General features: G+C 38.9%; 1 protein-coding gene across 1 annotated transcript; it reads left to right on the top strand.

Moving 5' to 3' along the window:
• The first annotated feature begins 12744 nt into the window (after positions 1-12744).
• On the top strand, positions 12745-13113 carry LOC124095299 (tRNA-splicing endonuclease subunit Sen15-like). The gene has a single exon (XM_046448455.1). The coding sequence runs from the start codon at positions 12745-12747 to the stop codon at positions 13111-13113; it is 369 nt and encodes a 122-aa protein (XP_046304411.1).
• The last annotated feature ends 939 nt before the right edge of the window (positions 13114-14052 follow it).

Below are 14052 nucleotides of genomic sequence, written 5' to 3' on the forward strand. Positions count from 1 at the left end.
CGAAATGGTCATTTTTCCTATTACCTGGACTGTGATTTACCTGGACTGTGAGTTAATCTATTGAGACACTGCTTTACCTGGACTGAGACAACAAACTGTAATCTACAACAAATTGTAACTCGGTATCTTTGCTAATGGTGTCATTGCTGGTATAATTTTTCCAAGGGCTTCTTGCATGGAGCCATCAATTTGCTTGGTATTGTGGCATTTTGTATCCTCCCTTTCTGTTTGTAGCAGGTTATTTATGGTGTTTGTGTAAAAACCACTATGGTCATTATTTAAATTACACAAAAGGGGAAAATATTAGAGTCTGTAAACAAGTCAGGATGGCACCTGGCTGTCGCGACCCCTTGCCCGCAAGGAAGACGCAACTCAGGAATCTTCTTTCAGCAGTTTATTCAGGCCCTTGATATTTCTTCTTCTCCCTCTCTGATGCCCCTCCCAGCCTTAATAAAGCATCCCAAGCCCCAATGCAAAGCTGCCGCGTGGAGCTTTCTCACAGGGTGGTGAAAAATCATGTGCCAACTTTCCCAGATAAGGAGTTGTTTGTCACAGACCACAGCGGAGCCAGCGTCATCTTGTAATGGCGACCATAATCTGCAGAAACGGCAGAAGCGGCTCACCACAGTTCCCCCTTTCTGTTTTCTTAAAACAATACAGGCGAGAGTAGAGGTCCTATCCCACTGTGCAGAAGTGGCTGCATAGTATGGCTCAGTCCTAAGGAGGGCCCTTCCCCAGATCTGAGGCCATATCAGCCGACGCCTTTTTTCGTGGGGCGGGGCGTGGACGCGTCGAACCCGCATGCAATAGGACATGCTCTCCTTGAGGTCCACATCAAGGATCACTCAAGTGCAGTGCCTTGCCTCGCATCCTGTATCGTGATGATGGTGGACGAAGGGGGGTAGCTGAGGCTGAACTGCGACTGTTTATAAGGACAAACAAGTTGACAGCACCCTGAAAGAAAGGCACGAACTTCAAGGCGATAGAAAAGCACTAGTGTGGAAACCCATCTGCGTGCAATGGCAGTAAGACCGGCAGAGTGCAAGGGCTTTCCAACACTAAGAGAATAACAAGGAAAGTCATGTCGATCCCAGTGCAATGTTATAATAACTTGGGGTGTAACGACCATGACAAAGGTTTACTGCTTAAGATGCGCAAGCCAGACTTGAGGCGAGTTGCCATTTTCTAAAGCTGCAAGAGCTTGTATGATCATAGCCTTTTCTTGTGCATGGCAAGTTTTAAGGCGACAGAGAAGCCACAAACAGAGTACAACACTGAAGCAACACATTGCACCAAAAATGCCTACCCCCACCCACTCTTTGAAGAAGGAAAAAGCAGAAGATATCCAATCGGTGAATTGACCCAAAGTCACTGGTTCAACACGGGTACTATTCAAGACAGCTATCTGGGTTAGTTGAGACTGGATCATGTTTTCTGCTTCCATGGACCAGGTTCCGGATGGATACTCCCCGATGATGTGGGAGGCATTTCTGGAATCATAAAATCTGACAGAGTTTATACATAAATGTGCACGTTGATCAACACAACCCAAATGTACTAGGTCAGACAATTCCTCAACTTGAGCTTGAAGCAGATCTATCCTTTGATTAGCAGCCAGAATCCCAGATAAAATGTGTTGATTAATTCTACTTTGAGATTCAAGTATGGTGGATGTTTGTTGAATAACCTGATTAATAGTGGCAGCAGTTTGTACCTGGCTGGCCATGGCTACTCCAGCTATAACTGCTGCAGCAGCAGATACCGCCACAGCTGTCACTATGGCTGCCGTAATTCCAAAATCTCTACGGGCTCTAATCAGTTCAACAATAGGGAATTTATCTGGGTCCGCAGTGACTGGGATTGGGACAAAGGTTGGAATTTTCATAACCATTGCCGTAGTCCAGGAGCCATTCCAACACTCAGACAAATAACAGGTAATATTAGAACAATTAAGCATCCCCTGTAATGTAACATTAGCCAAAAGAAACAGGAACGGAGATTGGAGACAGACTGCTGCGGAGGGTAATGTAGCATTAGATAATTGTGAATTATTTGCAGAAATTTTAAGCCTCCTACCTCGCTCCGAGTCTTGGGTACTGCCAGAAACATTAAACAGCCAACTTTGGACTCCTAATATTTCCCTGGGGAAACACAAGCGCGGACTAGACTAGCCCAATCTGAGGGAGTCATGCAAAATCTAGTAAGTCCCTCCACCTGAGTGAGAGTGAAAGCGGCATCTATGCCATAAGTGCGGACAGATTCTGCCAAGGTTTTAATTATCTTAAAGTCTAAAGGCTCATGATATCTTCCCCTGTTATTGTCCTGAAATACAGGGTATGCAAGTCCCATATCTGTATTAACTGTCCTCCAAACTTGTGCATGAAAAGATCTCCCGGAACCTTGGCTCCCCCCCACATACGGAGGTGGGGCAATCGGCACCATATCTTCTTCTAGATATTCTACCTCCTCCTCCTCAGAGTTTTGTTGACCGATGTTAACTCCCTTCCCCTTCTTACAGTAGGCCTGCGTGCCCTGTGTCTCCTTTTTCTTCTTTTTCATTTTTATCTTATGTAGTTGTTGTAACAATATATCAAGGTCCTCAGAACTCTCTGAGTCGCTTGTGTTCTCAGGCGTTTTTAATTCGGTCAAGTCTGGGTAGAGCCTTCTCCTATTTTTATCTTCAGGCTCTTTTGCCTTCTCACTACTGTTACTTTTAATACTCTCTGCCACTTCACTACATGATCCTTCAGATTTTTCCTCATGCAGCTGCTCAAGAATAGCTTGACCCTCACTCACAGCTTCCTGGCATTTACCATCTGTTATACATCCTCTAACTAACTTCCAAAGTGGTATAATGCCACCCTGCAAGGTACCTTGCTCATGAGCGAAATCTAGATCTTTCCCTAATTTGTCCTAGCTGGGAACCGTAAGACTCCCTGAAAAAGCAAACCAAGGAGCCGCTATATCAGCTTCTCTTAAAAACATCTGCAAAGTACTCTGCTTTATCTTAAGTCCTTTTGAATGTAACAACCCATCTAGGGCCAACAAAATTGGGCTTGAAGAAGCAACGCCCATAATGCTTTTAGAGCTATAAAGAAAGTGAAAGTACAAAAGTCCCCACTCTCTTCCTTTTACAGGGGAGCGTTCCGTTCTATGAATTCCCCGCTCTCTTCCTTTTACAGGGGAGCGTCCCTGTCGTCACAACAACAAAAGAAGCACAAAAAACAAAAGCGAAATGACACAACAAAAGAAACAGAAAACAAAAGCGAAAGTACACAGTGCAGCTGCAATAAAATGTAAGGCTCTCTCTTTCATTACAGAGGAGCTGTCCCGCTTTGATCGCGGATCCCACTTACCTGGGACTAACCCCGCTTTGATCGCGGATCCCACTTACCTGGGACTAACCGGTGCACCACCCCTGACTGTTGAAAGTTCTGGTTCCCGGGTCTCGGCACCACTTGTCGCGACCCCTTGCCCGCAAGGAAGACGCAACTCAGGAATCTTCTTTCAGCAGTTTATTCAGGCCCTTGATATTTCTTCTTCTCCCTCTCTGATGCCCCTCCCAGCCTTAATAAAGCATCCCAAGCCCCAATGCAAAGCTGCCGCGTGGAGCTTTCTCACAGGGTGGTGAAAAATCATGTGCCAACTTTCCCAGATAAGGAGTTGTTTGTCACAGACCACAGCGGAGCCAGCGTCATCTTGTAATGGCGACCATAATCTGCAGAAACGGCAGAAGCGGCTCACCACACCTGGCATTTTGCCAGAGAAATGTTAGAGTCTGTAAACAAGTCTGGATGGTGCCTGGCAAAATACCAGAGGGAGTGGTTTGAGAAGTAACAAAAGCGAGCCATTAAGTGTGGAGATTCCTTATTGGTTGACTAATGTATCTAGTTCATGCTAATTAGATAAGCTGTGTGGAATGTATAAATACTGCTCCTGTCCTGCAATAAACAGCTCCCACTCCTGCTGTATCAACGTACACAAGTTGTTCGTCACCCCCCTGTTGTTTTGCTGTAGCTGGACTGCGGCAAGTTAGAAAAAATTAATATTTTAAAATGTTTTACAGAACTCAGCAGTAAAGCCATCAGGTTCTGGGCTTTTCTTTGGTGGGAGGCTTTTTATCACTGATTTTATCCCCTAACTGCTTATTGCTATATTTACCTTGCCTGTTTCTTCATAATTTAATGTTATAAGTTGAATGGGTCAAGGAATTTATTCATTTTTTCTAGGTTATTCAATTTAGGGACATATAATTGTTCATAATAAAACTATGGACCAAGGCAAATCACCAGTATTCCGGTCAAGAAGTAGAGCCTACTAGAAACTGTTGAAAATATAGTATCTGATATGAAGGATGCAAGTGACTCAGCTTTCTGTTCCCTAAGCCAAATAGTGTTTATATTCAATGTGAAATTTAACTGTAAAAACTGCTTGAGTGTTAAGAGATTATAGAAACATATGATTAATAAAATGGAATTGAGTCTAAGATTTTTTTTTCCTCAAAAAACAAAAAATAAAGAAGAGGAAGAATTAAAGCCTAGCCCTTCCTGGAATCCTCTGAATGTCTATTTCTAATCCCAGTCCTCCTAATCTCTTTTTAAAACATCATCACTAATCTGACCTTTTAGTTTTTCTATCCTTTGCTCTTCCTAAATGTATTAAGCTACTGATGTATATCCCTTAAATATATAATTATTATTTGATTTTGAAATTTATATAAAAGAAAACATACTGTGTGCTTTCTATTCTATTATGTATCTTTAGCTCAATATTTTTTGTACATTTTAATTAGCTTCCTAGCATTAGCTATCATTTATTTATTTTCATTATTGTATAGTATTCCACTAAGCAAATACAAGAAATAGCTTTATCAAATAGGTGGTTGAGTGACATTTATGTTCTTTCAGATTCGTAGCAATTGTGCAAAATTCTATTGTGAAAGCTCCTGAATACACATGTAAGAAAGAAATCACAAAGTTATGAATGTGCAAGGGCCAGATTACAATAATGAGAAACATTGGCACTTCAGGGATTTGTCTTGACTACAGAGTTTCCTGGCTCAAGGGCAACTTCTTCTTGGAGCTACCTTCATCCACTGACTGCTCACAGAACTAAAACAGCCTGCCATCTCAGCCCAAATTTGGACAGTTCTATCTTCAAAAATCCATTTAGCAGTCATCAGTCAATGCATCACAACACAAATTTTTTCTCTGCCCAGTCCTAATCTTTCCTTCTCTTGTCTATACAAATTTTACCCAGAAGGTACTCCTTAATAAGTATTCTGCATCCTAATCTTCATCTCAAAATCTGCCTCCTGGGGATTCTATGCCACAGTCCGGCTGCAGCAAAATAGCCGGGGGGTGATGAACAACTTGTGTAGATTGATACAGCAGGAGTGGAAGCCGTTTATTGTAGGACAGGAGCAGTATTTATACATTCCACACAGCTTATCTAATTAGCATAAACTAGATACAGCAGTCAACCAATCAGGAATCTCCACACTTAATGGCTCGCTTTTGTTACTTCTCAAACCACTCCCTCTGGCATTTTGCCAGGCACCATCCAGACTTGTTTATGAACTCTAACATTCCCCTGGCAAAATGCCAGGTGTTATTTTGACTTGTTTACAGACTCTAACAATTCTATATCAGACAGTCGGATTCAGCAGTTGTCCCAACACCTTGAGTGCTCTATTTCAGCTTCAGGAGGGAATGCGTATTCTTGAGTACTCTATTCCCTGTTATTTGTGTTTTTTTCTTATTTTGGTTTTTCCTATATTCCTTAGAGTTCTTCACTTACTTCTATCCAATCTGTCAGTATTCCAGTTTATCATGATTGTTTTATAATTCTTTATGTTAAAATTTCCCTGTTAAAATAAAATTACTATGTGAGCTTTCCTCACCTCCTCATCTGACAGATGGTTATAGGAACAAATAATAACAAAACAGAAAATGAAATTGTGTCTCCATTACTAATGAAAATACATTTTGTTTAATAAAATTGGAAGTTACAAAGGTTTATTGAAATCTAATTTGAAAGCCAGTGTGCTACCTAAGTAACACACAAGTAAGCTCTCTCTTTTGGAATGGGAATCTGGACTGGTTCTGTTTGCTGTGAGACCACTGGGTCCATGAATACATTCCAAGAGTATTTTTATGATGGATTTTGGAAATGCTGTTGACAAAAAGTCCTCAGCTTCCAGTCTGCATTGGGGATTACCTCAGCTCCAGAAAGCTCTCTCACTTATGACCACACCCATCTCATGGGTGCCTTCACCCAGTGCCAACCAATGCCACTATAAAGGTCTAACCACAGGCAGTATAACTGAAGACAATGCCAAATTACCCATATAGCTCCAGAACTCCCTGAGACTGATACTGAGCAGACTGCGGCTCATTCCCTCCCAGTCCTGCTTTCTGATCCTCACTTCTACAGTACATCAGTCATGCCCTAGTAAACATCCTTCAATCTAAATTTCAGGTTATAGTCTTCTTCTCAGGGAACATATCTTGCACTACATTTATTCTGTGAATTCTCAATTGTTTCTTTGAATACTGTCTACTGTTTTGTCTTCTTCCTAGATTTTTCTATTATTATATACTATCATTGTTTCTTCTCACAACATATCTCTTAGTGTTGGTCTTCACATTTTCCACTTCTTCATTTGTTTTCAAACATTTTCTGAGAGTGAACATATATTCCAGATGAGTAGATTTTTCTCTTGATTGCCTTCGTCTATTGTTATTAGTTATAAATGTTTGCCTTATTTCACATTATCTCACCCACTGGGTATATGTATCAAGCTTATTTTAAGTCATTTTCATTTTCTAGTGCATTGATTCTGCCTCATCTTTTATAATCAAGTCAACTTATTTTTCTTTTTATTAATGGCTTCATTTATCAAATATATCATTGCCTTCAGTAAATTCATACTACTCTGGAAGGATTAGTTATTTTGACTACTCAGATATTTAAAACAGGTATACCAAAATTACCCCTTTTTTCTGTCTTTTGCTCATTTTAGGGAGTGATAGGAATTACACAATGCAGAGAAGAGAATTGCTGCTGCTTAAACTTGAACCTAATCACATTCCATTTAATTCCTTTTACCAGGTAATGCTGACCCTGGGAACCCTGGATTCAAGAAACATTGGCTTTAAGGAAAATGGAGTTTATCAGGGTCCCTCACCCAGATGTCTAGGGAGCACTGTCTTATGGAAGTCAGAAACAACAGTCCCTGTGTAGTCTGTATGCTGCAGACTTTGTTACAATCCTGTACATAAGATGAACAGGACTTTCGGCTCTCCTATCCATCAATAAGGATATTTCATATCTCCCTACAGCCTGGTGTATCTTCTTCAATCTGCCTAAATCATCAATCAATCTGCCTGGGATAGAGTAGTTACACTATACTGGTTCAGTACCTCCAAAGGTCCATTGCTCTTTTTTCTTTTTAGAGGTTCCTTCCTTAATTTCTGTTACCTATACCATAGCATTTGTGAAAGAAAAGTAAAAACAAAAATCCAGGGCAGGTGTCTGCACCAGGCAACTGCTGATACCAACATCAACACACAAGTGTAGGTATTCCCTGAGTTCATTCCACTAATCTTACCAGAGCTTGACCTCCCTTGTTCTGTCTTGCAGTTGGGGAACAGCCAATAATCAGGCAAATTTATTTTTTTAAAAATATTTTTAAAGCATAACTAAAAGCTTAGCCCCAATCAAGAGGGAGCTCAGATATACTACTTGGACTATTTTCCATAATATGTCACTCATTGCTGTTCCCATCACCCATATACATCCCAACTAGAAACCAACCACTTTCTTCCCAGGATTTGTTCTTTGATTTAAGTTTCTTAGATCCACTGAGTTAAACACATGAGGACAGACAATTCTTCCCAACTCTTTGCCATGGAAAAGGCCAAAACTCATTGCTACTTTTTCTGTACTCAAGATTTCCTGATTTGTGAGTTCATTTACAGGGAAAAAAATATACATTTAGAAAATATAAAATTAACAATGCACATTTTTTTAAGTGTACTTTACTATTAATATTAAAATGAAAAATAAAAATCAGTCCAAATAGATGAATGTATTCAGTATTAAATAAGTCATGAGAATTAATTAGAAAGAATAAAAGTTAAATTAAATATTGGCTATCCCTAGGTTTCAAGTTGTTTATCCTTCCTTCTTCCAAAATAATAAACTATAAAAAATAACAATAATAATAAGATCCACTCCAGCTTTTTGTTCAAATTTCCTAATTCTTTACTAGCTCTTTAAATTAGTTTTTCTGATTTCCTGTTTTCTTACACATAATATATTTGCCAAGTTATTTTAAGAATTAAAAACATGCACAAACACTTTGAAGATTATTATTATACATAATACTGAAATTCAATGCGACATATTTCTACATGCACATGACAAAATCTGATCAAACTCATTTCCCAGTATTTACTGTTCCCCTCTCCTTCACCTTATACCTAATTTCTCTCCCGTACTTTATTGGACCCTCTTCTAGCATTATTTTTTAATCAGTATATTATAATTATATATAAAAGTTGGAGTTTTGAGGTATGGTCATACAAGGAGATACAACAGAGTATAGTTTGGTCAATTTTATTTCCCAGGACCTTATCTTGTTGCCCCTCCTCCCTCCTTCTCAATCCCCTTCCTCTATCCTATTGGTCTCCCTTCTATTTCAGTGAGGTCTCTTTTTCATTCTAATCTGTCTCATGCACATAGGCACACATACGAGAGAAAACATTTGTCCCATCACTCTCACTTAGCATTATATTCTCCTGTTCTACCCATTTAAGAGCAAATAACATTATTTTATTCTTCTTTATAATTGACTGAAACTCCTTTGTGTTTATATGCTACATTTTCTTTATTCATTCTTCTGTGGATACATGGATAGGTTGGCTGGTTCCACAACTTGGCTGCTATAAACATTGGTATGTATGTATCAATAAAGTGTGCTAATTTTAGCTGTTCTGGACAAACAAAAAGGAGTGGAATAGCTGGGATATATGGTGGTTCCATTCCACACTTTTGAAGAATCTCCATACCGATTTTCAAAGTGGTTATATTAATTTTCAGTCTGACCAACAATGTATAAGTGTACCTTGGCTCCCACATCCTTGAGAGCACTTACTGTTATTTATTCCTAATGATTTTCATTCTAACTGGAGTGAGATAAAATCTTAGTGTAGATTTGATTTGCTTTTTCCTAATTGCTACCGTTGTTGATAATGTTTTCTAATCTCCCCAAACATAAAATACCTAAGAATAAATGTAACCAATAAATTGAAAAATCTCTACAATTAAAACTATAGAACAGTCAACAAAGAAAATAGACTTTACAAAGGTGGAAGGCCCCACATGTTCTTGAGTAGGCAGAATTAATATTATTAAAATGGCTAATATTTCAAAAAGCAATCAATATATTAAATGTGATCCCCATCAACATGCAAATGACATTCTCACAGAACTAGAAAAAAACAGTCCTAAAATTCTTATGGAACAATAAAAACCCCATAATAACCAAAGAAATTCTGAGCAATACATGTAATGCTGGAGGCATCACAATATCTTATCTCAAATTATACTACAGAACTATAGTAGGATGATTAGACATGAAGACCAATGGAATAGAATTGAAGATGCAGACAGAGACAAACCCACATAGATGGAGTCATCTGATCCTTGAAAAGCTGACAAAGACATATGTTGAAGAAAAGACAGCCTTTCTAACAATGGAACTGGGAAAACTGGAGATCCATATGTAGAAGAATGAAACTAGATTCCTATCTCTCATCTTGCACAAAAATCAGCTCAAAATAGGTCAAAGGCAGAGGACTTAGATGAGAAACTATGTAACTACTAGAAGAAAACACAGGGTCAACAATCCAACTTATTGGTGCAGGCATCAACTTGGCGCTATGACTCCTAAAGCTCAAGAAATAAAACGAAAAGTCAGTAAGTGTGATAACATCAAATTAAAAAGCTTCTACACAGCAAAGGAAATAATTAAGAGCATGAAGAATGAACCTCAAAAATGGGAGAAACATCTTTGCCAAATGTTCTTGCAACAGGGGATTATTATCCAGAATATAAAAGAAACTAAAAAAATTAGCACCAAAATTACAATCTAAGCAATAAATGAACAAATAAACTAAACATACGTTTCTCAAAAGAAGAAATACAAATGTCCAACAAATACATGGAAGAATACCTTTGAGAGACCTTCTTTTATTTTTAGAGAGAGAGAGAGAGAGAGAGAGAGAGAGAGAGAGAGAGAGTTTTTTTAATATTTACTTTTTTAGTTTTTGGCGGACACAACATCTTTATTTGTTTGTAGTGCTGATGATGGAACCCAGTGCCGCAAGTATGCCAAGCGAGCACGCTACTGCTTGAGCCACATCCCCAGCACCAAGATAGACCTTCTTTGAAGCAAAGAAATTAAAGAAAAAGGCTATATATTATATGATTCCACCTAAATACACTTTCTAGAAAAGGAAAACTGAAGGGAAAAAAAATGATCCATTGTCACTAGAAGCTCGGCAGAAGGGGGGTTTCATTAGAAAGAAGCATGGGAGAACTTTGAAGGCAATGTAATCATTCTGTACCTTGGCAATGGCTATGGTTATGTGACTGTATTTGACAAAAAATCCACATAATTATATATCAAAAGATAGTGTAGGACCTCAAGACCCAGGCCCAGCATTAGGTGACCAAACCCCTAGGCCTCAAAGCTGCAAGACGCTTCCTCACCCAACCCCCATGTCAAAACCCCTCCAGCAGCACGTAGCACCTCAGGTGTTGCACAATGTTACCACAAGATGTTCCATGTAGATAACCCTAACTGGCCCCCTACCACAAGATATTCCTCTTAGACAGCCCTACTGGTTAAACTTGAGAACTAGGTTTAAAAACAGAAACTGAAAAGACAGGATGTAATTTTAGGGTTTTTCCGAGAGCATAAAGTGAAAAAACAAGTTTACCCCCTAGGTGACCCAGTGGCTGGATTCAGAGGAACCAATAGAAAGGCTGTTGCTATGCTAAGCTAAGAACTAACCCGCTTGTTTCCTATAAAAAAAATCTGTACCCCAAAGCCCGGTGTGCCAGTTCACTGAAGCTCCGGCTGAGGTTTTGCTGTGCACCCGCAGGCACCTGTGTGAGAATAAACGCCTCCTGCTTTTTGCAGCCAGTGTCTCGTGTGGTTCATTCCGGGTTTGGGATCTGTGGATCTTTCAATAGAATGTTACATTAAGAAATAAATTGGAAAGAAGAGACATAGTGGGAGAATTTGAAACAGAGAATTATATAAGTGCACTCCAAGATCAAACATCTGTGAAAGTGGGATAGAGTCTCATAGTAGAAGTATAGGTGACATTCATGCTGTGAACAAAATCTCCACTGTTTTTGGAAGTCTTTTTCAGATAAATGGTTATACTTACTACATTCTGTGTTAATTGTCTCCTACTGGCTTGTTTCTCTCCTTGTATGATAAATTATTTGAAGGTGGAAGAATGAGACTTGACCTTACACACATTTGTATTTTCTGAGTTCCAGATAACACCAAAATGTCTCTTAATAGGTTGGTGATCAACAGTAACTTAAGGACAATAATGAATGAGTAAAATCATGGAGGTTTAAGGCCAATGTAGCAGAAGAGTTATCCACCTGGTATTGATTGTGCCAATATGAAAACCAGTATAAAAACTGGGTCATCTGGACATAGATCCCTGATGACAACCAAATTTGGTGCTGGGAAGAAAACACAGATGTGGCTGTCCAATAGTTAAGAACTTGCCTGGAAAACAAGTAGAGGAGAAAAACAATATGTAGAGAATTTTTCAGTAAAGGAGATTTAGACAACAAAGGGCAAAGTAATTTTTCTATAATAGGGAAGAAATAAAAGTTCAGAAGAAAAATAAGGAACTTAGAATACAGACATTGTCCCTCACCTGCCACTCCAAACTGGGAAAGAAGGAGCAGCTTTGAAGTGAAGAATGATAAGAGAAAGTGTTGGGAGAAAACCTTGACACAGAGTGTTCTGTGTCAATCAATGCAGTGAATCAATGCATGTAGTGGTATAAGAGAACTTTTTAAAAATATTTCAGAGGTGCTAAGGAATTTTATTAGTGAGGAGATGATTCAAAGAGAAGTATTCCCCCACAATAGAATTAGAATGACAGCATGGCATAGAAGAAGTAACCTATCCTAAGATGAAGAGAAAAAAAAAATACACTATGTTTCCCAATATGATTTGTCTACCTTTTGCCTACCTTTAAATATGTACATATTGGTCCTAGAGAAGAAGGAAAGTCTTTTTTAAGATTAACTAACATTTTACGTTGAGTTTTATGCAAACTAGTACAATTTATTCATGAAGGGGAGAACCTGGCAAGATCCAAAAATAAAAAAGCTATTTTTAAATTAAGAATGTAAAATTTCACCTTGTTTTATTTTGCAAAATAGTGTTGGAAAGTGGTGTTTGAATTATTTAAAAACCAAATTATGGTCACCATGCACTACTATAACATTATATATTAAAAGCAACTCTTGGTGCACCAAAGGAGGCCACGTTGGCGGGCTTGGAGGAGAGTGGTGATTCTGAGTTGACCCCGGGCTGTAGTGGGGTCTGGACTTGGGCGGTGTTCGCGATGGCGGGGCGCTCACAAGTGGACTCTGGCGGACGCCTGGATGAGCACCCACCCTAAGTATTTAGAAATGATGGAATTAAATATTGGAGATGCCACTCAAGTTTATATAGCATTCTTGGTTTACCTGGACCTCATGGAGAGTAAAAGTTGGTATGATGTAATTTGTGTGGGATTACCTGAACTTCAGCCCATCTGCCTGATTGATACTGAGATAGAAGGGGAAGGGTTACAGACTGTGTTGCCTACACCCATCTCTGCTTCCCTCAGCTATCAAAGGATAAGGGACATCTTGAAGGCATCTCAAAAACTACGAGGGAATCCGGATTTACCGATGTCTTTCACTCTGGCCATCTTGGAGTTCGATTCTACAATAGTCTATTATAAACTCACTGAAGGGTTTATGCTGCCAGACCCTCAGAATATTACCCTTAGAAGATAACATCTGTACTTCTCAACACTTTATTCATAAAAGATTGGTTTTGAGATCCATTTAACTGCTTTATCTTTTATCTCAGAGATAGAGTCAATTTAGCTTTTCTCATTCCATAAGTTTTCTTTCTGAAGAATAAAACTTTTTCAGATAAAAGAATTTGTATTGCTTAAAACCATAGAGTTGTTGCTCTAGAACTCTTATTAGAGACAGTTTTACTCACTTTTATGTTGAGGATGGATGTGTTCAGAGGGGTGGAAGCGCTGTACCTCTTCATAACCCACACTCACCTGCTGCTGTTGGCTGCTTGTTGAAACCACCACCTCTTCCCTTATTCTGCTCTTCCAGGGCCTTCTGACCTCTGTAGCTAGCTTGAGCTGGTACTTCATGTACATTGTGAAATGTGGAGAGTTTATTTCTGCCTGCTTTTCCATCTTTTGTATAAAGTAAAAGGTTTATTTGAGTGGGTTTGTTTTTCTGTTGCACTTACTGTTATTTTCCTTTTGGAAATATGCTTGTCATGAGTGTAAATTCATATGTCAGCATTAATAGGGGCCAGAGAAGTGCTTACAAGAGTGTTGGGCCTTCCTTTCCATCCTGTCACCACCATCCTTATTATATCATAGCTTGAATATTATAAGAGAGTGAGGGACAGTTTCAGCATTAAAAATATCTTTGTTAATTAGACCCAGTTATTCCTCTTTTGTTAATATCTTCCTATTGACTTGTCCAAATATGAAAATAATACGCACAAAGACTTTCCAAACAGTATTGTTTTGTAACTTAAATTATGAATCACTTGAAGTTTAGAGCAGGAGTCAAATGTGGGGCTGTACTCATCCCCTGGTCAAGGTAAATAGTCAATAAACAGATCTATGAAGGGTATATTCTGTACTCATTAAAATTATGTGATCCTGGCTGCAAGTAATACACCAAGTACATGTTAGA

This window comes from Marmota monax, unplaced genomic scaffold (assembly GCF_021218885.2).
Source record: "Marmota monax isolate L192 unplaced genomic scaffold, Marmota_monax_Labrador192_F-V1.1 WCK01_AAM20220418_F8-fsc00534, whole genome shotgun sequence".
NCBI classification, from domain to species: domain Eukaryota; kingdom Metazoa; phylum Chordata; class Mammalia; order Rodentia; family Sciuridae; genus Marmota; species Marmota monax.